A 25,498-nucleotide genomic window follows, 5' to 3' on the forward strand; every position below is an offset into this window, starting at 1 on the left:
CAGCAGCATGAAAACAATGATCAACAGGTCAAGCCAACTCTTTCTTTCATTTAACACTATCTATTCATCCATCCATCCATCCATCCATCCATCCATCCAGTCCTCCATTTACACACTAGAACACGCTTTGATCCACACACATCAAGATGATGTAATCGTGCCTCAGCTTGTCATCCTGCTGACAAGCTGAGGCACCTCGAGGTGCGGTGGGATGGGGGTTCAGACGGCAGAGCTGCTCCACACGTCACTGGTGATGGGGCAACACTAGAGCAGGAGTCGTGCAGACAGCGTCCCCCGCTGGTCCAAAGACCAGAATACCCAGACAACCAATCCGGCCTGGCTTCACACAGTAAATGAAATCTATTAACATTTGATCAAATCAGACCAACTTTATTTATTCATCTTGCTGAAGGAAAATCAGGTACACACTGAGACAAATTAGTGATGCAAGATCAGGTAGAATCACACCGGGACAGAATCACACCGGGACAGAATCACACCGGGACAGAATCACACCGGGACAGAATCACACCGGGACACGTGAAGACACTTTAAAAGACATGCTGTGAGATGACTTCAGAGAAGGATGTTAGTTCTCTACCGGATGGAATTATAAACAGGCTCATCAGGGCTTGTATGAAGCGCACACACACACACACACACACACACACACACACACACACACACACACACACACACACACACACACACACACACACACACACACACAGCTATAGCACATGCAGCTCTGAATTGAGTGTCAGACAAGCAGAAGTCACACATTCTGTGTGATCAGTATGTGACATCATCAGAATGTGACATCATCAGTGTGTGACATCATCAGTGTGTGACATCATCAGAGTATGTGACATGCTGGGTGTGGTCTACACTACATCTGTACATTCTGTGGTTTGCAGGAGCTGGGAGTTGATCCCATCACCTTAAGGCAGTTAGGATGGGAGTGTGTCCAGTGTGGATGGGGACATCTGGTCTTCTGGTGTGTGTGAGGTCAAGAACGTGAAGAACATAAAGATTCATGTCATTAATCCACACCAGTGGAAGTTCATGCTTCTGTTGGACGCGGCAGTAAGCAAGAATAAGACATCGGGGTCAAGTTAGAGCAGAATGACTTCCATCGGAGGTCAGGGGTCAATAAATTAATGAACAACAGCAGGAACACAAGAGGAATGTGAGTCACGGCAGCGTTAGCCAACCACAACAATAAATAGATCAAAAGGGAACAGTAAGCATCTCCAACTGGGACTGCTCTTGAACGACACCTCAGTACCCTCTGGCTGTACTTCAGTGTACTTCAGTTTACTTTAGCTGAGCAGCTCCAGGTACGTCACAGGCACCTTTCCTTTCTGGTTTCCTCGCTCTCCAATCAGCCAATCGCAGTCCATTCCTGGCATAGTGTAAACTGTAATTAGCTGGAACACAGAGGGGATGAACATGAGTCATGACCACAGGAAAACTACCAGAGCACGGCAACAGATCTTCACAATAGAAGACACAACATATAGAAACCAGATCTACCCTGAGAATAAGATGGAAATGAACTAAATGTAATTAATTAAATCTAAATAAAACACAACCACACAAAAGGGGGTCTGTAGTGGAAGGTAGAGCGGCGAGCAACTCCAACCAGGTGCTCCCCTAAATGAGCGGCTTGTAGGGGGGATGGCACCACAGCCCCAGGGGTGCTTGAAATCTGCCCTGAGCATCTCAAGGCTCTGGGTGTTGTAGGGCTGTCATGGGTGACACAGGTAGAGTGCCGCTGGAGTGGCAGACTGTGATAATGATTCATCTTTTTAAGAGGGGTGACTGCAGTTTGTTTCAACTTTAAGGGGTTCGCAATGCTCAGTCTCCCCGGGAAAGTCTAGTCTAGGGTACTGGAGCGAAGAGCCCAGCTGTTACTTGAGTCTCAGATCCAAGATGACCGATGCGGTTCACATCCTGGATGTGGAACATTGGAACAGCTCTTGACTCGTTCCAGGATGCTGGTGAAAGCATAGGACTTTGCCCAACCAGTCTGTGCTTTTTGGACTTGGAGAAGGCTAACGACTGTCTCCCATGCAGCCATGCGTCAAACGGCCGGGATGACGATCACCACCTCTAAATCTGACACCATGATTCTCGGCCAAAAAAGGGCGGAGTGCCAACTCCGGGTAAGAAAGGTCAGGTATCTCTTGGGTCTATTCATGAGTGAGGGAAAAATGGAACCACAGGGTGGCTGACCTCAGCCTTACAGATGGGTGAGGAGCTCAGGCATCAGGGAGATGCTCAAGGTAGAGCCGCTGCTCCTCCACATTGAGTGGACTCAGCTAAAGGGGTTTGGGCATCTGGGCAGGATTGTCCCTGGATGCCTTCCCAGGGAAATATTCCAGGCACGTCCATTTGGGAAGTGAAGTAGAGGCCGACACAGGACTCGCTGGAGAGACTATATCTCTCGGTTGGCCTGGCAGCACGTCGGGATTCCCCTAGAAGAGTTGATGGACGTAGCTGGGCAGAGAAGTATCTCGACTTCCTGACACAAACTGCTGACTCCAGATCCGGGCCAGCGGTTGAAAAGGAGAACAAGAGTTTTTGCCAGGCAGTGTTCTTGTAGTGTGGGAGTTTTACACAAAATCATGGAATCAGGGGCAAGTGTCATTAGGAAGACAGATTGAAGTCTGCAGATCGGGCACGCCCAACAACATAACTGATCATTCTGATAAACAGCAGGTGTGATGCAGGTGGTCGTTACCTTCCCAGTTCCTTCTGGAGGTCCTGCATGTGGGAGGTAGCGTGTTCTTCATACGTGTACGTCTTTATTTTAATTAGCATATTAAACGGTATTAGAGAGAACAAACCTGGGTATTTTGCGAACCACATCCAAACCAGCAGCTCATACATCCCAACAGATGTGTGGCCAGTGACCACATGTGAACAACCAGATGGTGGCAGAGTCATGATGAAAGCTCACCTCATCTGCTAACAGGGACAGTTCACTGGAGTCAGCCGCGTCATAATCATAAAGGACTTTGGCCTTGCGGGTTCCAGTAGCTGGTGCCTGAACCTCCTCTATCTTCAGTGTGTCTGTCTCCACGGGGCTGCTGACTGTGTCTGATAGAGAACTAGCAGTCGTCACACAGTGAGTGGAGTTCAGGGCAAAAGCATTGGGAAGCCTGAGGGAAAACAGATGCACGTATGTTCAGAATATAGAAACCCAGATCAAAAGGTACCGGTCTGACAGTTTTATTATTTCTTATTTGAATTGTTGAAAGAAAGAGGGTTCAGGCAGATCGAGATAAATAACAAAACAGTGGTTTAAGCTTGAATAGGGACCATCGTTTCACACAATTTATCACTGGTCTCACTAATGACTCAAAATCAAAACTATAGCGAGTATTAAAAACCAATACCATAATAGTCCTGGAGCATAAAATGCTGACTTCACAGTAGGCTGATGCAACCGATGCAACCATAAGACCATAACTGGGAGACAGACGTTTCTCATTTCTGTGTTTTTGCTCATGAGTCCAAGTATTAGTTTTCTCTCATTTATAAAGTTACACAAGTACACAATCACAGACCTGATTTGAATCAACCTGTTAAAATGAATGTCCCTCTCCCTTTTCCATTCATCACAGATACGCCAGAGATGCCCTAAACATCTAGAGCAGGTAGTAGATGGTAGGATAAGGAACACTCCATTCTATTATTCTACACTACAATTCTTTTGACTATTGTGATGAATTACAGTGCTTTGGCTAAATAAGTCGACAAAGCAAATACCCTGATGCAACTACTTCCAGTTTGGTTATTTACATCTCTATAACATCTGTATAACACCTGTATACATGTATAAAATCACTAGCGGGAACCTGTGGAAATTCCACGATAAAAACAATAATATCAGACTTCATACCAAACATGTCAAACGGCCGGGATGACGATCACCACCTCTAAATCTGACACCATGATTCTCGGCCAAAAAAGGGCGGAGTGCCAACTCCGGGTAAGAAAGGTCAGGTATCTCTTGGGTCTATTCATGAGTGAGGGAAAAATGGAACCACAGGGTGGCTGACCTCAGCCTTACAGATGGGTGAGGAGCTCAGGCATCAGGGAGATGCTCAAGGTAGAGCCGCTGCTCCTCCACATTGAGTGGACTCAGCTAAAGGGGTTTGGGCATCTGGGCAGGATTGTCCCTGGATGCCTTCCCAGGGAAATATTCCAGGCACGTCCATTTGGGAAGTGAAGTAGAGGCCGACACAGGACTCGCTGGAGAGACTATATCTCTCGGTTGGCCTGGCAGCACGTCGGGATTCCCCTAGAAGAGTTGATGGACGTAGCTGGGCAGAGAAGTATCTCGACTTCCTGACACAAACTGCTGACTCCAGATCCGGGCCAGCGGTTGAAAAGGAGAACAAGAGTTTTTGCCAGGCAGTGTTCTTGTAGTGTGGGAGTTTTACACAAAATCATGGAAGCTGTAGGCCGGGTGTGTGTGCATGTGAGAGCAGTGATGACGAGACTGCACATGAGCAAACACACCAGTGCGACCGGTGTGAACGTGCTGTGATCCCTGGAAGTGTCATTAGGAAGACAGATTGAAGTCTGCAGATCGGTCACGCCCAATCACAGAACTGATCATTCTGATAAACAGCAGGTGTGATGCTGGTGGTCGTTACCTTCCCAGCTCCTTCTGGAGGTCCTGCATGTGGAGTTGACACCTTCTGTAGTACGCCGCCTGCGCCTCCACAAACTCATGCAGGCAGCGAAGGTGGTTCACCTTTGAAAAGACACAAGTCAATTCTCAGTGAGAAGCACATTAAGAAGTGCACAAGTCCTCAGAGCCCAAAGTAACGCCAAAGTGACGCCATCAATGACCCTCATTTACACACAGAGACCACAAAAAAGGCAACAGACTCTGAAATTTGGGGAGCTTAGAGCATTTCTAGCAATTTGTGCTTAAAACTGGCGATCAAAACACAAAACACTTTACAGATCATCAAAGTTGGTGACTAATTTCTCAACGTTAATTAATCAACAAATCAACTCATCCCTCCGTGTCAGTAATATTCTGGATGGGAAGATTTCTGTAATCTTGGTTAGAATCTCAAATGTTAAAGGTTTATGAAAGTTTCTGGTTCTTGTTAAGTTACACCTTCTTTCTTCATTTTCTCCATTTCTGTCTGTAAATTTGACTCATTGTTCCAGGGACTAATTCAGGGATTGGAATTTCAATTTAAAGAATATCCTTTCCAAACCAGACATGATTTTGGTCAGATTAATAGTAGGAATAAAAGTATGGGATCAGTTTATACAAATAGTCAGACATATCTAAGAGTTCCACTATTTCCTTATTAAACGTGACAGGGCAAAAAAACTATCTACATGAGTTATGATTATATTTCTTTAAATTTACAATAACTTTTTTACTTTCTTAGTTTATTACAAACTACAGCAGCACATTCCTCTGTCATCCCTATAGACTGGAAACAGAACCTAATAATAATGTGAAAAAGCCATCAGGCCTACATTAATATGGGATCACTAATGAATAGTATATAATATACTAACAATGTTCTGCTGTGTACAAACTAAATTAAGCAGCAGTCGCATGATTCAGTGCACATGACTGACTAACTCTGTGTAGCTTAATATTACTGAGTACAAATAAAACCAGTATTTCATGTTTAAATAACACAACAGAACTGGTGTGATTGGTCCGGCGTGAACGCGTCCGGTGTGATTGGTCCGGCGTGAACGCGTCCGGCGTGAACGCGTCCGGCGTGAACGCGTCCGGCGTGAACGCGTCCGGCGTGAACGCGTCTGGTGTGATTAGTCCGGCGTGATTAGTCCGGCGTGAACGCGTCCGGTGTGATTGGTCCGGCATGAACGCGTCCGGTGTGATTGGTCCGGCGTGAACGCGTCCGGTGTGATTGGTCCGGCGTGAACGCGTCCGGTGTGATTGGTCTGGCGTGAACGCGTCCGGTGTGATTGGTCCGGCATGAACGCGTCCGGTGTGATTGGTCCGGCATGAACGCGTCCGGTGTGATTGGTCCGGCGTGAACGCGTCCGGTGTGATTGGTCCGGCGTGAACGCGTCCGGTGTGATTGGTCTGGCGTGAACGCGTCCGGCGTGAACGCGTCCGGCGTGAACGCGTCCGGCGTGAACGCGTCCGGCGTGAACGCGTCCGGCGTGAACGCGTCCGGCGTGAACGCGTCCGGCGTGATTAGTTCGGCGTGAACGCGTCCGGTGTGATTGGTCCGGCGTGAACGCGTCCGGTGTGATTGGTCCGGCGTGAACGCGTCCGGTGTGATTGGTCTGGTGTGAACGCGTCCGGCGTGAACGCGTCCGGTGTGATTAGTTCGGCGTGAACGCGTCCGGCGTGAACGTCCCCCCTGAAGCAGACGGGATGTGACCCACGTACATGTGTGCTGCTGATGCCCTCCAGAAGCAGCCGCATGACCTCGGACTGGCGGTCAAACTCTGTTTGGGCGACACGGAGCTCGTGTTCAGCCTAAAACAGCAGAAACAGTATCAGCGACATGGAATCCTGAGACAGGTTGGAGAATAGCTAACATAACTATCAGCGGAGGGCAGACCCAGAGCTGGACGACTCCAACAGACGCTGGAACACCGGTGTCTGGTGATGACATGAAGCATGTGGTGACTCACCTTTTCCACTTCCTCACTCCAAAGCTGATCAGTCCCGACAGGCAGTAAAAGAGGAAAAGAGACACACTGGTGTGACGTCTTGAACATTGACTAACAGTCATTTTCACACTGTAACATCCAGTCTACAGAGTCAGGTTTAGGATGGAGTAAATACTCACATTCAATTTTATATTAAAAAAACATGTAAATATTCAGTCTCTTGTCAAAGAAAGGATTCTTCTTCCAACAAAAATACAGATACATAAGATCCAATGAAGGCTTTCTTTGACAGTCTCAATTTCTCTAATAAACAGTCTCATAAACTTCACACATCCTCGACAGTAGAGGGAATCTCTCAGTCTGCTACTGCATTCTGTGTAGAATGAATTGTTGTCCCTTCTTCATGACAAGCTTCCATAACTCTGCTCACCCGAACCCAAACCCTGGAACAAATAATAAGTATGGATGCTGAGGCTCTGGCTCTTTCCTTGTGAAACATTCTTCCATCCATAGTTTCAAATGAACAAACTGGTTAATAAAGGTGCCAGATGTTCTATAATATCTGCACCATAATAAACACTCTCCCGTTGTGACGTCAGCCAATGTCAGCTAATGCCACAAAGATATATATTTTCTGGATTTACCCCGTTCATTCATCCCCACAACTTAGCATCTCCATGAACTGCACTGACTCTGGATTTTACACCCCAACAAAAACGGGCTGCACCCCCCCATAGATTTCATTAGCAGCACAGCCATCTCAATCTATCTGGGGACCTCTTCCACTTTTACTGGGATTCTGCATTAGGGCTTTCCCTCTACAGTATGCTGACGTCCTCTTGACATGTTTCAGGTCATAACTTTTCCATACTCAGCAGTCTAGTTGTCTTTTGGAAATTTTTCAGATATAAAGTACAAATCTGCAAGAGTAACTGCTCTTCTATGAATCCCCTGACCTTACAGGTTCATCAGCCCGTCATCCACCTTTAAATACCTTCAATGCAGTGACGTCACTACAGAATCCTGTCACAGTACAGTAATCCCTTGCTACACTCGCGTTTCAAGACTCTTCACTACATCAAAGATTCTTAGTAGTTAATCACGTGATACCGTACTTGCACTCTATTGGCTGACAGCATCCATGTGTGCACTGCGTTCCGAGACTCACAGTTCCTCCTGAGACTTTTCTTTAAAACTAAAGTGCTTTAAACAGTCTATCAGAGTGTTTTAAAGGTAATACAGATAGAAGGTGGTTTAATATCAGTATGGGGGGGGGTCAGAAACTTTTTAATTACCTTCAATAATAAGAGAAATAGTTTTTCACCATATCACAGAATTTTGTTGTTTGAGGGTGGTCCTGGAACGCATTAACTGTGAGTAACGAGGGATTACTGGAATACCCTCAGTCTTTCCAGCTAGTTTCTCCCTGTAACTATCTTTATTCAGACTGATTTCCAAGGATGAGGACGTTTATCTGTTGCTTATTGAAAGAATCAACAGTTATGTTGAATATGGTTCCATTGTTTTCCCCTATTCTGAGTAAATATTTTTAAAACTATGTTTTGTCTGAAAAGACACCCAGAAAATGTAAATCTATTCTTTAGAGATGCACTGTAAATGGTTGTTTGTCTGTCAAATCTCCAACTGTATTATTGGGTAGCACACAACCAAAAATGAGGATTCTGGTTTAATTCATCAAATCTATGGTGGAGCAGAGCAGCAGTGAGTTTCATCTTCCATCAGGGCTCCAGTCGTCTCTCCTGTTCTGATCAGCCCCTCTGGCTTTTCAAATGTGGACCTTATTTTAGTATTTAGGGGACGTGACAGATTTATTTCAGCACCTAATAAGGAATCATTTCATCATCTCTGGCAGACTCCACTTTTTCTCTGGTGTGAGGCCTGAAAATGAGCGATACTAGGATCCCTTGTAGTTCATGTCCAGGGGTTTGACTCCACACCCCCACCCACACCCACACAGACCAGGACTTCCCTGCTGGCGTCTGACCACACCAATCAGTCAGTGGTGAAACAGACAGTTAATGAACAACATCCACAGGCTGTCGAACACTTAGTCAGTGGTGTGGTCACTGACACACATGTCTGGTATGCAGCTCTCAGTTCACACCTCCATTCCACAGCAGCTGGTGTGTGTGTTAAAATACCTGGACCCGAAAAGTGTTGTAACCAAACGCTAAGAGATTCAGATCTGTGAGACCCACGTTAACATACAGTATACCCAGTTTCAAACAGTACAAAGGTCAAATATCTAATGACTGACCTCATTAACTTCACGGGTCCATAAATGTTTTTTGTGAACGTAAGACCAGCTGGGATACGAGCAAAGGAAGACTGGGAGAGTTATGGAACGCTCCAACAGGTTCACCAGCTTCCACAGAGCCTTCACTGGTCTTCACTGGTTTGGGTTCAGGGGTTCTAGGAGCTGGGGATGTTTGTGCACAGGCGCACAAATACACTAACAACACACCGCTGCTTTCTAGGGGGTGCGTGACCTCGTTTCTAACAGCCATGAACAAAAGCCAGGAGAAAACAAGCATCTATCATCCTGGTCTGCGTCTGCTCATCTAGGACGTGTGCTGCTTGGCTCAGAATCTGCACTGAGCAGACGTAGACTACTTTGCTTCTGCCCTCGACCCACAGTGGTGTCCTTACCGCAGATGCGCTGGCAGACAGGACGTAGTTGCGAGGTCTGGTCTCCTGAAAGTCTGGAGCCATCTAGAGAAACAGTGAGGTGAAGAGCAGCATTCAAACTACTGAGCACTCCGTGTGGACACAAGCCTGTCTGCAGCGCGTACATGCAACACAACCGCTCAGCATGATGACCAACTGCACGACAAGAAACACTCAGCAGAAAAGGATTGTGGGGATTCAATGGGCCACCAGACTAAAGTGCTTTAAACAGTCAGACACACCTGAGGAATCTGTGCATGAGAGTCAGGAACGACGTCCACGTTTCTGTCCTGACTTTGTGAGCTCAGAGGATTTATTCAGGCATTTATTTGTTTCCGGTAACCCCTGTTCTGTGTGGGGTCACTGGGGCTGGAGCCTGTCCCAGTTGGCTTCAGACAGTAGGCGGGGCTCACCTTGGACACATGGTGGCTGGCAGGTCACACCTGCTGCACGTGCTAACATTAGGTGTGTCTGAAGCCATAAAGGAAAGGGAAGACAGGTGATGCAACCCGACTGCATGTAAACATGAGGTGTAGTGAAACTGGTGACTCAGCTGTCGGGCACGTCGCTCTGACTTACCCTGTAAACACACCAGCCGCAGGGCTACACACACATGCACAGATACCATCAGTCAGCTACAGTCTGACTTCAGTCAGCAAACTGTTGTACAATCACCATCACACAACAGTCTGATCAAAGTCAGACTTTTGTTTCACAACCAAAACCAGAGAAGTTGACGGGAGACATTTCTGTGTCGCAGTAACAAGACGGTGGCTGTTCCTATTTGATCTCTTTTTCTGCTCATGTCTTTACACTGGGGGGGGGGGTTCAGACTGAAAACAGGCCTGGATCCTGTTTACGTGGACAGGAAAGCTGACATCAGGGCAGCGCTGGGTGTTCACCTGCTGCCCCCTGCTGGCAGACCTCCAGAACCGTGATGGAGGTTGTTGTTTCCTGAAGGTCTGCAGTCCCGTCTGGTTGGTCCACCTGAGACGGTCAGCTACCTGCACTACAGTCTGGGCTACTGGACTGACTGGACTTCCTGCTCTTTGTGGGTCTTTCTGCTCAGACTGAACCGACAGCTGCTGTTAACTTTCATTTAAGGCGAGGACTTCGCTTTAGGTTTGCTGATGAACCAGATGTGAATCCGGTAAGGATAGGTCACATTCTGATACATGTGCTCGCTGCCACTGATGCTGGTCCTGGGGACGACTTAGCATCCTAAGCTGACTCTCGGTTTTAGCCACATATTTTCTTGTCAGCAGTAACTGAGCTCACACAGAAAGGTACGCGAAAGGAGACGCATCACACTGACGGTCATAAAATGTTCCATAATACTCACTTCACCCTCGCACTGAAAAAGTCACGAGTACAGACACAATTAGTTGTGGCTGCACCAACGCTGGCGCCGCTAGCGGGGTTCTGGTGAGGCGGGTGGCGGTACTCACTGACGCCTTGGCCTCGGCCGCCTTCGCCTTCTTCAGACGGGTTTTACAGGCATCCAGGTCCAAACGAAGGTTCTCCAGCAGACGCCGTTCTTTCTGAGGTTCAAACAACAACACGCTCAGAGACCGTTGAGATGAGAGCAAAGCTAGCAAGATGCTAACCAACCACCCCCTGCCACTCGTAACCTTACAGCATAATGAACCATTTCCCTAAATATCACATTAGTGGTTAACATGCCAATCCTTGGTGCCTTTACTTTAATAAACAGTAATCCCTCGACTTCACCTCATCGTGGATTTTTGGTCGGCAGTCACGTGACACCGTACACGCATCCTATTGGCTGACAGCATCCTGAAGTGCGCTACGTTCTGAGAGTCTCGGACTTCCATGTGACACAAAAGTGTTTTAAACAGTCTATCAGAGTGTTTTAGAGGTAATACAGATAGAAGGTGGTTTAATATCAGTATGGGGGGGTTCAGAAACGTTTAAATTACCATAAATAAAAAGATAAATAGTTTGATGCTCTATCGCAGAATTCGATAATCGTGTGTGGTTCCTGGAACGTATTAACCGTGAGTAACGAGGGATCAGTGTATAACCACCTCAACATGCTGGTGGGGGGCCGACAAAGAGGTGGAGTCAGAGCCAAGAGGTTAATGTGTTCTCTGAGGATGGACCTGGTCAGTTAGTTAACAGAATGTGAACACAGGTGTTCAGTCACATTAGTTACTGTTGTCATGGCAACAGCAGGATCCCAGCGACGCCCACACAGGCTGAAACTAGAGAAACTACCAGAAAACAATAGCTGAACAACCAGTCATGTTAGCATCAGTGACAACACGTGAGGTGAGCAGCATTTGGAACCCTCGATGGTTGAATCTCCATACAGTAGCTCCGTGGCTCCGTTAGTGAGGATGAACACGTTACCAACACGGAGACCCAGCTGGGTCCTGTTACATTCCTCGTGTTTTAAGTCCCACAGAGATCCAAAGTGTTAGACTAGAACGAAACAACACCTGACTGAGGTGAAGGGTCTTCAGGGCAGACACTCACTGCGATGGTCCTCCAGTCTCCTTCCAGAAAGTTCCTGAGGGGGGTGAGGTAGCTGATGGCCGTCGTCTGGAAGAACTCTCTCTCTGAAGCTCCTAAACTTTTCTCACATTGTCCCACCTTCATCAAAGTGCTCCCTGGAAACAGAAGGAGAGAGCAGATCCCGTTACCACGGCGACATGATCCCAGCCCTGGGCGTCTGTCTGGTCCAGAGACGTTAAACACTGACTTACACAAAACAACAACATCAATACTGGAACCAAATGTGATCTGTTTGCATCTCACATGTAGCTCACCAGAGACAGTGAGCCCTGAACACTCTCACCATCAGCTCCACAGTGACTGGGTTTAGTCTGGACACTACAGACGCTGAAGCTGGAGACCATGGAACCAGCACTGGACTGCTGGAACAATGAACCGATGCTCTGGGTGGGTGGGAAATAACTTTCCTTTGGCAGATTCATTGATCAAATAGATCCGGTAGCAGCTTTAGCCTCAGGGCACACAGTTTCCACGACAACCTGATGTCTGTGGTTTCACTCACCGTATGGAGTTCCATCCCCAAACTCCTTGGCCGCGTCCTGCATGTATTGACCCAGCAGCTCGCCGTTGGTGATTCTGGAAGGAGCCTTCCTGTCCAGCTTCTCGTAGAGAAACTCCTCAATTCTGGCGCCTGCAGACGACAGTTTGACTTTATTCCACACTCAGGACCCGACCTCACACCGACCTCACACCGACAGAGGAAACAGCACCAACAACACACTGATCTGTAACTAGCTGTGTGTGCTACACACACACACACTGTGTATTCTACACACACACTAGCTGTGTGTGCTACACACACACTTTACTAAAGCAGTCATTTAATGACATGGAACCTGAACCAATCACAAAGGTCGATAACAGGACTGTCTGCAGGGGGGTCGGTGGCTCTGATCCATTAGAATCGACATCGGTCTACCACCTTGGACTCCATTACCCAGCAGCCCCCTGCACCTACATGTCTCAGGCTGCGTTCAGACTGGCAGCCAGAATCTGATTTTAGCCCGTCCAGATTGACATCAGATGTCTGTTTGGTAGTGTGAACAGTCACACCACCTGAAGCCTGATGTTTGTCAGACGTGCTGAAACCACTTTCACATCACATTTGTTCAGACTCAGTGTGAACGGCTCCGAACACACCAATCGGTTCTGACTGTCCGTGATGTCGCTCTATGCAACACACGAGCCAACGCGCGGTACGGAGCGTGGAGGACGCCTCCGCCACCATGTCGTTGCTACGGCAACCTGTCAGCTGGCTAATAATGTGGCCCAGTCTGAACAGAGCAGCATCGCATTTGGATACTTGCTAAAAGCAATGTGAACAGTCAACCGTGAACATCAGATATGAAAGGGAATCTGATTGGAATCCAATGTGTCTGCAGTCTGAACGCAGCCAAACTACGGCTACGACATCGTTTAGCAAAACTATAACCAAACACACAGAGACGACCGTTGTGGTGGAAGTGTAGACCTGCACAAGGCTGTGATGGGGGCTAGCAGCCTGGTGAGAAGGCCACAGGTGTTAGCGTACTCATTAGCATCATCAGGCATTCCCTCAGTAAGAGCATTGAAACACACAGCAGGTCCACTCGGAGCCACACCCACAATCATGGTCGACCTGGAAACGCCATCAAATAGTAACTTCAAACTGTAAAGGAACAGACGCGCTGCTGTGGCCAGTAAACACACGCTACCAGTTAGCAGTGACTCTCAGTGTGTGGGGATCCACACGCCGATCCGTGTCAGAGGAAACACTCAGCTGATGTAACATCACAGTTCTGAACACGCCATCTGTGTGATCATGACAGAATCCACATCACGCCACTGAAGGGAGGAGCAGTACTCACCCGTGTGGTCGACTGTAGCATGGAGAATCAGAGAGAACGACATGTTAGAGCGCCCCCCACCCGTGTGCCTCTACATACTACAGCAGTCTGACATCCATGTGTCATTAGAAACAACACAACACACTGCTCTACCGCTCACATTTGTCTAGAGTGCTGTTTGCCTTGGTCTCATAGAGAATACATGTAACATACGTGTTTAAAATACTAACATTCTAACAGAAGATGACAAAGCTCTGGTCAGCCCTACTGCTTTCAGTAAGGCTGACCTTCACTGTGTAAACAGGAATACTAGCAGTTCTGCTGTGTAAAAGAACCAGAACAGGGGTGGTGGACGTCCCTCCGGACCGCTGTCCAACGCTGACCCCGCCCGCCTGGGGCCGTGTGGGGGACATACTCGGGTTGGGCTGCAGCAGGATCTCAGTCTGTCTGAAGATCTTCTCAGTCCAGTGTTTGGTGCTGTCTGCTCGGACCATCAGGTTCTCCAGGTGGGTGTCCAGCTCCGTCTTCTCTGCCTGGCCCAACTTCTCCTCTGTGAACTGGGACAGAGGACACGAGCAGTTGGCAGTAGTTAGCGGTTTTAGCAGCAGCTAGTAGTAGTTAGCAGCAGCTAACAGCAGCTAGCAGCAGCTAACAACAGCTAGCAGCAGCTAACAACAGCTAGCAGCAGCTAGCAGCAGCTGGCAGCAGCTAGCAGCAGCAGCTAGCAGCAGCTAACAACAGCTAGCAGCAGCTAACAACAGCTAGCAGCAGCTAACAACAGCTAGCAGCAGCTAACAACAGCTAGCAGCAGCTAGCAGCGCGGATGAAGCTGACCACCCAGTGTGCGGCTGAACCACCAGCTAGCTGCTAGCAAACATGCTGTAAAGCTAGCAGGCAGCACACCGTTAGCAGCCAGTGCTAACCCGGTCCCGGTCGTTACCAGCAGCTGCTGTGAAACAACAGGATGCGTCTGTCGCGTGACATCACGTGACCTCACCTGGACAGCTCGTGTGAAAAACAGGCCAGCACCTGAGGCTAGCTTCTTCACGTTGAAATCCATGCTAGTCCCAGCAGCTCGCTAGTGATGCTACAGCTAGTGATGCTACAGCTAGTGATGCTGCAGCTAGTGATGCTCCACTGGAGCCCAGCAGCACAGACCTCACGGAGGGGCGTGGCGCGATGACGTCACAATCTACGTGCCTACATGTCGGACGTCCTGACGTCACAGAGCCATAAAGTCAACACTAAAACAGTAATCATGATAAAAATGCTGATCAGTACCAGCACGAGTAGTCAGTACTAGTAGTATGTAGTAATAGTACTATGGCTAATATTTGAGTTTACTTCACGTCACGATGGTGACGTCAGCACTCTAAACATTTTGAACTACGTAATACAAAAACTTTTAGGAGCTTTGTTCACACTCAAGCAACGTGAGTAACACAAACAGCTGTTAGAAATACTGCAAGTACTGCTGAGTACTGCAAGTACTGCTGAGTGTATTGATGAAGGTTCCAGAAAACCTGTGAGACATGACAACAAGGAACATTCAGCTGTGACTACTACTACTAGTACTACTAGTAGTAGTACTAGTAGTAATACTACTACTAGTACTACTAGTAGTAGTACTAGTAGTAGTATTACTACTAGTACTACTACTAGTACTACTAGTAGTAGTACTAGTAGTAGTATTACTAGTAGTAGTAGTAGTAGTAGTAGTAGTAGTACTACTGCTACTATTACTACTGCTACTACTACTACTATTAATACTACTACTACTACTATTAATACTACTACTACTCATACTACTACTACTACTATTACTAGTTACACGTACTGAATGCGGCCCCCACTTCCAGTGGGTGGAGCTACACATTAGACATACAGTATACTCCATCTGGCCTCTCTGTCTCTCTCTGTCTCTCTCTGTCTCTATCCCGATTGTATTTCTTTCCCAACCAACAGGTCAAGGGGGATGACCCCCCCTCCAGAGCCTGGGTCCCGCCCAGAGTTTCTTCCTCAATGAGGGAGTTTTTCCCACCGCTGTCTCTTCTGCTTGATCTGAGATCTTAGTTATAAATTTCTTATCCTTTAAAGACGCAGAGAAAACCATTCATGTCTTTGTTACTTCTAGATTGGATTACTGCTATTCCTTATTATGGGCTGTCCTAGCTCCTCTATTAGGACTCTACAGTTAGTTCAGAATGCAGCTGGAGGAGAGAACACATCTCTCCTGTCCTAGCGTCACTTCATCGGCTCCAGATTCATCATAGAATACAATTAAAACTCCTCATGATCACATGAAGCTCTCCACTGTAAGGCTCCGTCTGACATGGAGATCTGATTGAAGTGTATCACCCCCCCACCCCCCCAGGGCCCTTCGATCAGAGGATGCAGGATTTCTGGTGACCCGTTGGGTTTTTAAGAGTAGAACAGGAGGCAGAAGCTTCAGCTATCTGCCCCTCTACTCTGGAACGATCTCCCAGCCTCGGTCCGGGGGGGGGGGGGGGGGGGGGCAGACACCCTTAGCTTATTTATGAGTAGACTAAAAACCCTCCTCTTTGATAGAGCCTACAATTAGAAATAACCCCCCCCCCCCACTAGATGTGCTGCTATAGGCTTAGACTGCTGAGGGTATTTTTCTCCGTCTCTCCCGTTAAAGGGAGAGACTCTGGAGCTCCTGTCACTTCTCCTTCGCTTTCTTTATCTTTCTATGCTCTTAGAATGTATTACTACTCCTAGAATCTATTACTATTACTGTCCAATCACACTCTCTGTCTGCACGATACTGCCGCTGTCTTTGGCCTCTGTTCCACAGGTGGAGAACATGGATGCAAGACAGGATACCCAAAGGCCTGGAACCCCCCCCCCCTCCCCCAATTCAGCGACAGCTCACTATGGACATTAAACTCTAACTGGCTTATCTGCAACTCTCTGTCTCTCTCTCTCCGTCTCTTTTCCTTGACCTATCTCTGTCCCTAATGTATTTCTATTTCCCAACCAACAGGTCAAGGCGGATGACCGCCCTCCAGACTCTGGGTCCTGCTCGGAGTTTCTTCCTCAATGAGGGAGTTTTTCCTCGCCATCGTCGCTTATGCTGCTCTGGAGGGCATTATTGGTTTTCTATTTGTAAAGCGCTTTGGAATGTCTTCAGATATGATTCAGTGCTATATAAATAAAAGTTGATGGATTGATTGATCTGGAGGATTCTGTTTGGTTTCTCTGTCTCTTAAAGCACTTTGAAATGTCTGCTGATGTGATAAAGCGCTTAATAAATAAAAGTAGATTGATTGATTGACCTTATTTTCAGGGTGATACATTGTGGAGTCATCAGCATGCATTTATACAGTTGCTTCACACAAGACTGGTGGTAAATCGTTAGTGAAGCTGGTGTGTAAGATGGTGTTTTTTTTCTTTTCCTCTTGTCCCACTCCAGTCCAGCAGGTGGCGGCATTGCTCCACAAAGCTAGCTGCCTCCAGCCAGGAAGAAGAGCACCGGCGGAGTTGTGCAGCGCAGTGACGTCATTACGCATGGAGAGGCGGAGTCTGGACTGGCTCTAGTGTGAGTTTTGTTGATAGTGTTTGTTTTGGGGACATAATATTCACTCTGACAGAAACTCAGTCGGACTTTGGACAGTTTACAGCTGGACTGACCGTCGGGTTCCCCGCGGGAAGTGGGTCAGTGACGGTCTGCTGAGAACGGACTACATCCGGGCATTTAGCCTCATTGTAGCCCTAGCTAACAGGAGTTAGTGGACTTAGCTAGCTTCATCTTAGCCTGTAGCTAACAGTAGTTAGTGGACTTAGCTAGCTTCATCTTAGCCTCTAGCTAACAGAAGTTAGTGGACTTAGCTAGCTTCATCTTAGCCTCTAGCTAACAGGAGTTAGTGGACTTAGCTAGCTTCATCTTAGCCTGTAGCTAACAGTAGTTAGTGGACTTAGCTAGCTTCATCTTAGCCTCTAGCTAACAGGAGTTAGTGGACTTAGCTAGCTTCATCTTAGCTAACAGTTTAGCTAACAGTGGACTGACAGCCTGCTGACAGTTTAGCTAACAGTTTAGCTAACAGTTTAGCTAACAGTTTAGCTAACAGTTTAGCTAACAGTTTAGCTAACAGTTTAGCTAACAGTTTAGCTAGCCCACTGCGTCTCCGTGATGGAGGCTCGTAGTAACGATGTGTCACGTGGTTTGTAGCTACCGGACCGCGGAGGAACGTGATGCGGAGCGGGGATGGCGTCCAGGTCCAAGACCCGCAACCTGCAGGTGTTTGACACGCAGCTGCACGCGGACGCGGTGGAGTGGTGCCCCGTGTCCGCGAACCACGACCTGCTGGCCTGCGGGACCTACCAGCTACAGGTAGGGGTGAGTGGGACCCCCGGCCAGCGGTGGGTGGGGCAGACAGCTGCAGTGAGGTCAGACAGCCTGAGGTCAGACAGCCTGAGGTCAGACAGCCTGAAGCCACACAGCCTGCAGTGAGGTCACACAGCTGCAGTGAGGTCAGACAGCTGCAGTGAGGTCACACAGCCTGCAGTGAGGTCAGACAGCTGCAGTGAGGTCAGACAGCTGCGGTGAGGTCAGACAGCTGCGGTGAGGTCAGACAGCTGCGGTGAGGTCAGACAGCTGCGGTGAGGTCAGACAGCTTGCAGTGAGGTCAGACAGCCTGCAGTGAGGTCACACAGCTGCAGTGAGGTTGTTTGGTGAGGGTCCTGGTGGTGACCCTCAGCCTGGGGTCGTGTGTGTGTGTTGGTGGGTTCACGTCTGTGTCACTGGTTCCTCCTGCAGGCGGGGGACGAACATGCAGCCTCCAGCCGGACGGGGCGTTTGTACCTGTTTGAATTCAGGCGGGGCACACAGGTCACTCCTCTCAGGGAACTGCAGCGCCTGGAGACGGCAGCCATTTTGGATCTGAAATGGTGAGAAACCACGTTCACCCCTGGGGCTACTGCCATAAACCCCCCCCCCATGCTGATCAGCTGATGTGTTCTCAGGTGCCACGTGCCGCTGGCAGGACGGGCGGTGCTGGGGGTGGCTGCTGCCACCGGGGAGCTGCAGCTGTACGCCCTGAGTGACAGACAGGTGAGACCTGCAGAGAGTCACAGACAGACAGGTGAGACCTGCAGAGAGTCACAGACAGACAGGTGAGACCTGCAGAGAGTCACAGACAGACAGGTGAGACCTGCACAGAGTCACAGACAGACAGGTGAGACCTGCACAGAGTCACAGACAGACAGGTGAGACCTGCAGAGAGTCACAGACAGACAGGTGAGACCTGCAGAGAGTCACAGACAGACAGGTGAGACCTGCAGAGAGTCACAGACAGACAGGTGAGACCTGCAGAGAGTCACAGACAGACAGGTGAGACCTGCAGAGAGTCACAGACAGACAGGTGAGACCTGCAGAGAGTCACAGACAGACAGGTGAGACCTGCACAGAGTCACAGACAGACAGGTGAGACCTGCAGAGAGTCACAGACAGACAGGTGAGACCTGCAGAGAGTCACAGACAGACAGGTGAGACCTGCAGAGAGTCACAGACAGACAGGTGAGACCTGCACAGAGTCACAGACAGACAGGTGAGACCTGCAGAGAGTCACAGACAGACAGGTGAGACCTGCAGAGAGTCACAGACAGACAGGTGAGACCTGCAGAGAGTCACAGACAGACAGGTGAGACCTGCAGAGAGTCACAGACAGACAGGTGAGACCTGCAGAGAGTCACAGACAGACAGGTGAGACCTGCAGAGAGTCACAGACAGACAGGTGAGACCTGCAGAGAGTCACAGACAGACAGACAGGTGTGACAGATGCTTCTTTAGTGGGGAGTGGGGGGCAGTGTGGACCTTCAGATGGCTGCTGTGGGGCCTGGGGGCCACCAGTTCAGCTGTACTTCCTGCTGGGGGGCCTGATGCGTTCAGGTGCTGGTTGCCCCTCCTGGACACTCATGAGTGCTTGTCTCCAGTAGGTGGGTGGACGCAGCTTACAGACCCTCAGCAGCATGCAGGTGGGGGCAGAACGCCTGGCTCTGTCGCTGGACTGGTCCACGGGAAGGCTGGACAGGTGAGGTTACACACACACACACACACACACACACACACACACACACACACACACACACAGAGTTTACAGCTGCTGTAGTCACACACCCTCACTCAGCCTCACATGCTGCATCCTGTCTGTTACCTGTAGACACTGTAGCTGGGTTCACTTAACCCCCATCGTTAGATTGGTGTGTGTGTGTGTGTGTGTGTGTGTGTGTGTGTGTGTGTGTGTGTGTGTGTGTGTGTGTGTGTGTGTGTGTGTGTGTGAGCAGCAGTGATGTGCGGGTGGTGTGCAGTGACTCTGCGGGGGGCGTCAGCGTTCTCGCCCTGGCTGACCCCGCCCTGCTGACCCTGTCCCAGTGGACCGCCCACGACTACGAGGCGTGGATCTCAGCCTTCTCCTACTGGGACACTCAGCTGGTCTATTCTGGTAACACTCCTGTAACGGGTCAGCTGGAGCCCATCACAGCTGGCTACACACCACATGAGACGCCAGCTAATCACAGGACCACACAAAACACGAGCAGCCACTCACACCTACACACAGTTTAGTGTGAGACGTTCACCTCAGCTCCACGCTTCTGGAGGTGGGAGGAACCTGGAGAGACCCCACGCAGACACGAGAACATCCAGTCCTCACAGAAAGGACGGGAACCCAGAATGAGCACAGGGGGCACACGCGTGTTCAATATATGAGAGAAAATAATCTCCTCATTAAAGTACAAAAAAACCAAAAACCCAGGTTGCAGCGTGTCACACAGAAACATTTGTTGTGTGAAACGTATGGAAGGTAGTTTAAACAGTGTAAACACACTGTAAACAGTAAACAGTGTAAACAAACTGTAAACAGCATAAGCAACCAGTGTAAACAACATAAACAAACAGTGTAAATAAACAGTGTAAACAAACAGCGTAAACAAACAGTGTAAACAGGAAGCCTTCCTGTGTCGGTGTTGTTGCCAAACCCCGAGTGACTGCCTGGTGTTTCGTCTGTGGGTTCGTTGGTGGTGTTCAAACACGTCTGTTTGTTCCACCCATGTTTCCTCTGTGTGTACATCAGGGACTTGAGATCTGAGTCCAGGTGGTCACTGACTTGCAGACACTTCAGAGGTTCAGGTAAAGGTCCAGGTGGTCACTGGGTGGGATGGGGGCACCAGGGTAACTGAGTTTTCTGCTCCCCTTTCTCTTTACGTGAGAAGATGCTGGGTGTCTCCTGATTCTTGATGCACATGTAGTCTGAAGTCTTACATTCAGGTGTTCTGGTGGTTCCAGGAAGGTTCTGGGTTCCATTCCTTTCTGTGTAGAGTTTGTATGTTCTCGGCTACGTGGGTTCTTTCCAGGTTCTCCAGCTTCCCCCCACCTCCAGAAACACACAGCTGAGGTGGATTGATCAGTAAGTGGCTGTAGGGGTGTGTGTGTGTGTGTGTCTTTGTGTGTGTGTGTCTTTGTGTGTGTGTGTCTTTGTGTGGCCCTGCAATGAGCTGGTGTGTCATCCGGGGTGTACCCTGCCTTTTGCCAGTAACCAGCTGGGATAGGCTCCAGCAGACCCGTGACCCTGTTCATACATTCACTGGTTTTTTTAGTGTGACGTGTCAGCTGATTAATTTAACGTGCTCGTTTAAACACGTCTCTTTCCCCTGTCATGTGTCCGTGTCTCTTTGCCCTGTCATGTGTTCGTGTCTCTTTGCCCTGTCATGTGTTCGTGTCTCTTTGCCCTGTCATGTGTTCGTGTCTCTTTCCCGTCATGTGTTCGTGTCTCTTTCCCCTGTCATGTGTCCGTGTCTCTTTGCCCTGTGATGTGTTCGTGTCTCTTTGCCCTGTGATGTGTCCGTGTCTCTTTCCCCTGTCATGTGTTCGTGTCCCTTTCCCCTGTGATGTGTTCGTGTCTCTTTGCCCTGTGATGTGTCCGTGTCTCTTTCCCCTGTCATGTGTCCGTGTCTCTTTGCCCTGTCATGTGTTCGTGTCTCGTCTCCAGGTGGGGATGACTGCAAACTGAAAGGCTGGGATCTGAGGGCGGGTCCCTCCCGCCCCACTTTCACTAGTAAACGGTGGGTTTGGTGTTGATGTGATCAGAACCCGGTGTGGGTGGAACACGTGTGACGTGTCGTCTGCTCTGTTGAAGGCACTCGATGGGCGTGTGCAGCGTTCACAGCAGCCCGCATCGGGAGCACATCCTGGCCACAGGCAGGTGGGTGTGTGATCCAGTGTGGTGGTAGGTGTGAGATACCTCCGCTCCACTGTCCGGTGCGTCTCTGCAGCTACGACGAGCAGGTGTTGCTGTGGGACGGGAGGAACATGCAGCGGCCCCTCAGTGAGAGTCCCGTGGGCGGGGGCGTGTGGAGGCTGAAGTGGCACCCGACGGAGCAGCACCTCCTGCTGGCAGCCTGCATGCACAACGACTTCCACATCCTCCACTGCCAGCAGGCCCTCGGTCAGTATGACGTCATCAGCCACACCCTGAACCAGGGGGGGCGTGATCGTTTCTTTCCTACAGTCTGTCGTGGGTCACTGAGACGTGTGTTTGTCCTTTCTTGTGTCACCGGATGGTGATGGGTTCTACTGCCTGGTCCTGGTTAACGGCCACTGCTTAGTTTTACCTCCATCATCAGGATTTTCTAGTTGTCCTACCTGGAGTCAGGACCCCCCTACAGTGTACACCTGTTGAAACACATTTTCTCACCACTGTCACGATGGGTTGCTCACGCTCACGCTGGGACAGTAGTGATAGTGTTAACGGTATCGGTGGCCGTCAGCCAGGACCTCAGCGTTGGGTCCAGCCCCCATCATGGGACCTGCTAGAGGAGAACGTCACGAAGGACGACGCCTGAACTCCAAAGTAATTAACAGAACAATCACACGTTTGGAAACACGGGTCCTGATGGACCCCTCTGACAAATCTACTACATTAACCCCTCGTTACTCGTGGTTAATGCGTTCCAGGACCGCCCACAAAAATGGAATTCCGCGATATAGCGACCAAATATTTTATTATTTACAACTTCGATCATTTTTCTAAATCCATAAGTTGTTCTAACACAAACAGATGTTAGTCCCTCCCGTTGTTCCCGTCTGCAGGACATCTGACTTGAGTGAGCAGTTTACAGAAACCCCCCCTGGATCCAGTGCAGTAGTGAACAGGTGAGACAGTGGACCCCATCAGAACCAGAACTCCTACATTTGTGTCTTCCTGTCTGTGCAGACGGAGGTGGGGGGGCTTGTCCTGTCGTGGCCTCGTACGTCCTCCACAACTCCCTGGCCTACGGAGCCGACTGGTCCCAGCTGTCCATGCAGGCCCCCGCTCCCTGCCCCCCCCTGCTGGTGGAACCAAAGAACAGCCCATCAGACGACAGGGGCCACCTGAAGATCCAGTACGAGTCTCCCACTGCCAGCTTCGACACCTCCCTGGAGGATGACGTAGGACGATACATCCCAGAGGCCATTGCAGCGCCCCCCAGGCCCCCCTGCAGCTCCGCTCAGGAAATCCCTTCTCTGTCCTGTCTGCTGGCCAGCTGCTCGTTCTACGACCACATGCTGCACGTGTGGCGCTGGGACTGGGCTCCAGAGGAGGCCCCCCAGGAGCCAGAGCGGTCTGGACCTGGCTCCAGCTCTGGCTGAGGACACTGGGACAGGAGTTCCATCAGGACACCTTCCAGAGCTTTTATTTTCCTATGAATTGGTTCCAATCCCTGATGAGACCAGGTCACCCATTAAAAGATGAATCACTTGTAGAAGTGCATGAGATCCGTGTTCATGAGGAACCCTCCATCCTGAGGACCCTCTGCACCTGGAGGTCACCTGAGTTGTTTCACTGGTTGTCTGTGTAGGTTCAGTTCTCAGGTCATGTTCTCCAAAGCTGTTGAGGTCAATCCACTGAAGTTCTGGAAGACGTTTCTCCTCTCATCCATGAGGCCTCCTCAGTTCTGAAGGAACTGGTCCCAGACCCCTTCAGAACTGAGGAGGAGAAATGTCTTCATGAACTTCAAAGTCCAGTGGATTGACTTCAACAGCTTTGGGTTTGCATTGGTTCTGATAACTCTTCTCTCCATTAATGTTCAACCTGCGGTCCAGGGGCCTCCAGAGGGACGCCAGCAGTCCTCCAAACGCAGCACCTCAGTGCTCGACTGGAACAGGAAATGATGTCACAGAGGCTGCTCTCACACAGGAAACAAGTAGACCAAGTTCAAGTTTTATTTACAGGGACTGGTTAACAATGAGGGACTGGTTAACAGTGAGGGACTGGTTAATGACCGACTGGTTACCGGCCTTCACACAGACGAGCTGACACAGCGTTGTGATCTCCATGTCCTTCAGGTGGCAACAGGTTCTTCCAGGAATGGAACACGGCCTCTCTGCCTGTGGGGGTGTTTTCCAGCCGGGGGGGGGGGGGGTGTTCAGTGGATCTGAACACCTTCAGCGGACGTAGTTCCTGTGTTCCAGCCGGGGGGGGGTTCAGTGGATCAGCGGACGTAGTTCTTGGGGTAGAGCTTGAAGAGCCTCCCGTCCTGCGTGGGCTGGAAGCCGTACCTCTGCAGCTGCTCCGTGGAGAAGGACCCCTCCTCCAGGTCCCTCCTGATCTGGGGGGCCACCACCTCCGTGAACAGACTCTGAGCCGTGAGGGGGGGCTGGGATCCCGCTGGGGCCTGGTAGGACACGTAGGGTTTCAGTTTGAACCCCTCCAGGTCGGGGACCACGAACTCGGGGATCATGGTCTTCACCGCCACGAACTTCCTGCTGGACAGGAGGACCCCCGTGGGGCGCGCCCCCCGCCCCTTGTTGTGGGTCCTGGACCCCCGCTTGCTGGTGAACTCTGACATCCGGTCAGCCCCTCTGCGCAGACCCCGGATCAGGGTGGACAGCACTCCCATGATGCACTGGGCCTGCATGGGGGGAGGGACTGGTTAGCACCAACACACACACACACACCAACACACACACACACCAACACACACACCAACACACTAACACACACACACACACACTCTCACACACACACACACACACACACACTCTCTCACACACACACTCTCGCTCTCTCTCTCTCACACACAAACTCACACACACACTCACACACACTCACACACACACTCTCTCACACACACACACACACACACACACACTCTCACACACACACACACTCTCACACACACACTCTCACACACACACTCTCACACACACACACACACACACACCCCCGGGGCCCCCGCCGGTACCCTAACCCTCCCGGTCACCGGTACCGGTACCTTCCGTCCACGCGGGCTCCGGTCTGTTAGCTTAGCGGAGGCTAACATGGAGCTGCCGCGCGAGAACTGGCCTTAAGTCACGAGTTCACCGACATGACATGACTTAACACGACATAACACAATGTCAAATGAAAAGCCCGACGAACCGAACCTACCGACAGAACCGACGCGTCCTCCCCTTGACGGACCGTCAGGACTTTTCCGCACCTGCAAGGTTCCAGTCAGTGATTGGCCCAAAGGCAGAGCGGCCCACCAATCAGAAGGCCACATACTCGTTCTGGGACCAACGGTGTCCCCTTCAGAATAAAAGCATCAGAACCGCTCCTCGACAGGTGTTCGTCCGGATGTCACCTGAGGTGTGAAAACACTTTATAAACGTAACTATAAACCACATCTAATCCGGTGTTCCGATCGATCCCCTCCAGTAAATCACCACCTCATCGCGTTTGATCGATGTGGGCAGTAAGACTCTTATTTTGATAGCGCCAGCAGGAAAGGCTCCCCGCGCTGTTATCAAGTCTTTACACAAT

The 25,498-nt window shown here is 49.9% G+C and overlaps 3 protein-coding genes across 8 annotated transcripts; 1 reads left to right on the top strand and 2 right to left on the bottom strand.

Moving 5' to 3' along the window:
* Positions 1–82: 82 nt before the first annotated feature.
* LOC137592195 (endophilin-B2-like) lies at positions 83–14,861 on the bottom strand. 3 transcript variants are annotated; one of them, XM_068310168.1, is made up of 11 exons: positions 14,692–14,860; positions 14,110–14,251; positions 12,371–12,499; positions 11,830–11,963; positions 10,779–10,871; positions 9,313–9,375; positions 6,664–6,687; positions 6,416–6,505; positions 4,671–4,771; positions 2,966–3,167; positions 85–1,430 (listed from the first exon to the last, which is right to left on the bottom strand). In XM_068310168.1, the coding sequence occupies exons 1-11, from the start codon at positions 14,752–14,754 to the stop codon at positions 1,323–1,325; spliced, it is 1,149 nt and encodes a 382-aa protein (XP_068166269.1). In that variant the 5' UTR covers positions 14,755–14,860; the 3' UTR covers positions 85–1,322. The 3 variants fall into 3 exon arrangements, with proteins under 3 accessions (XP_068166270.1, XP_068166271.1, XP_068166269.1); XM_068310169.1 differs by lacking the exon at positions 6,664–6,687 and having other exon boundaries at positions 83–1,430; positions 14,692–14,861; XM_068310170.1 differs by lacking the exon at positions 9,313–9,375 and having other exon boundaries at positions 83–1,430.
* Positions 14,062–23,459, top strand: dph7 (diphthamide biosynthesis 7). Of its 4 annotated transcripts, none has more exons than XM_068310163.1 (11): positions 14,062–14,200; positions 17,131–17,372; positions 17,887–18,048; positions 18,475–18,605; positions 18,681–18,768; positions 19,653–19,747; positions 20,001–20,158; positions 21,704–21,776; positions 21,851–21,916; positions 21,987–22,159; positions 22,928–23,459. In XM_068310163.1, exons 3-11 carry the CDS (start codon positions 17,923–17,925, stop codon positions 23,341–23,343), a joined length of 1,326 nt encoding a protein of 441 aa, XP_068166264.1. In that variant the 5' UTR covers positions 14,062–14,200; positions 17,131–17,372; positions 17,887–17,922; the 3' UTR covers positions 23,344–23,459. The 4 variants fall into 4 exon arrangements, with proteins under 4 accessions (XP_068166264.1, XP_068166266.1, XP_068166265.1 ...); XM_068310165.1 differs by having other exon boundaries at positions 20,004–20,158; XM_068310164.1 differs by having other exon boundaries at positions 17,131–17,256.
* A 147-nt stretch (positions 23,460–23,606) lies between these two features.
* mrpl41 (mitochondrial ribosomal protein L41) lies at positions 23,607–25,254 on the bottom strand. Its single transcript, XM_068310171.1, has 2 exons — positions 25,124–25,254; positions 23,607–24,605 (listed from the first exon to the last, which is right to left on the bottom strand). The coding sequence occupies exon 2, from the start codon at positions 24,591–24,593 to the stop codon at positions 24,186–24,188; it is 408 nt and encodes a 135-aa protein (XP_068166272.1). The 5' UTR covers positions 24,594–24,605; positions 25,124–25,254; the 3' UTR covers positions 23,607–24,185.
* Between the last annotated feature and the right edge of the window lie 244 nt (positions 25,255–25,498).

The sequence above is a fragment of the Antennarius striatus genome, chromosome 3 (assembly GCF_040054535.1).
Source record: "Antennarius striatus isolate MH-2024 chromosome 3, ASM4005453v1, whole genome shotgun sequence".
Taxonomy (NCBI): domain Eukaryota; kingdom Metazoa; phylum Chordata; class Actinopteri; order Lophiiformes; family Antennariidae; genus Antennarius; species Antennarius striatus.

Coding starts and splice junctions, on each gene's coding strand:
- dph7 (XM_068310163.1), top strand. CDS start 17,923: ATGGCGTCCAGGTCCAAGACCCGCAACCTGCAGGTGTTTGACACGCAG. Junction 18,769..19,652: donor ACGCCCTGAGTGACAGACAG/GTGAGACCTGCA, acceptor TGTCTCCAGTAG/GTGGGTGGACGCAGCTTACA. Junction 20,159..21,703: donor CACTCAGCTGGTCTATTCTG/GTAACACTCCTG, acceptor TCTCGTCTCCAG/GTGGGGATGACTGCAAACTG.
- LOC137592195 (XM_068310168.1), bottom strand. CDS start 14,754: ATGGATTTCAACGTGAAGAAGCTAGCCTCAGGTGCTGGCCTGTTTTTC. Junction 9,376..10,778: donor CGGCCGAGGCCAAGGCGTCA/GTGAGTACCGCC, acceptor CTGTTTCTCTAG/ATGGCTCCAGACTTTCAGGA. Junction 6,688..9,312: donor TGTCTGCCAGCGCATCTGCG/GTAAGGACACCA, acceptor GGGACTGATCAG/CTTTGGAGTGAGGAAGTGGA.
- mrpl41 (XM_068310171.1), bottom strand. CDS start 24,593: ATGGGAGTGCTGTCCACCCTGATCCGGGGTCTGCGCAGAGGGGCTGAC.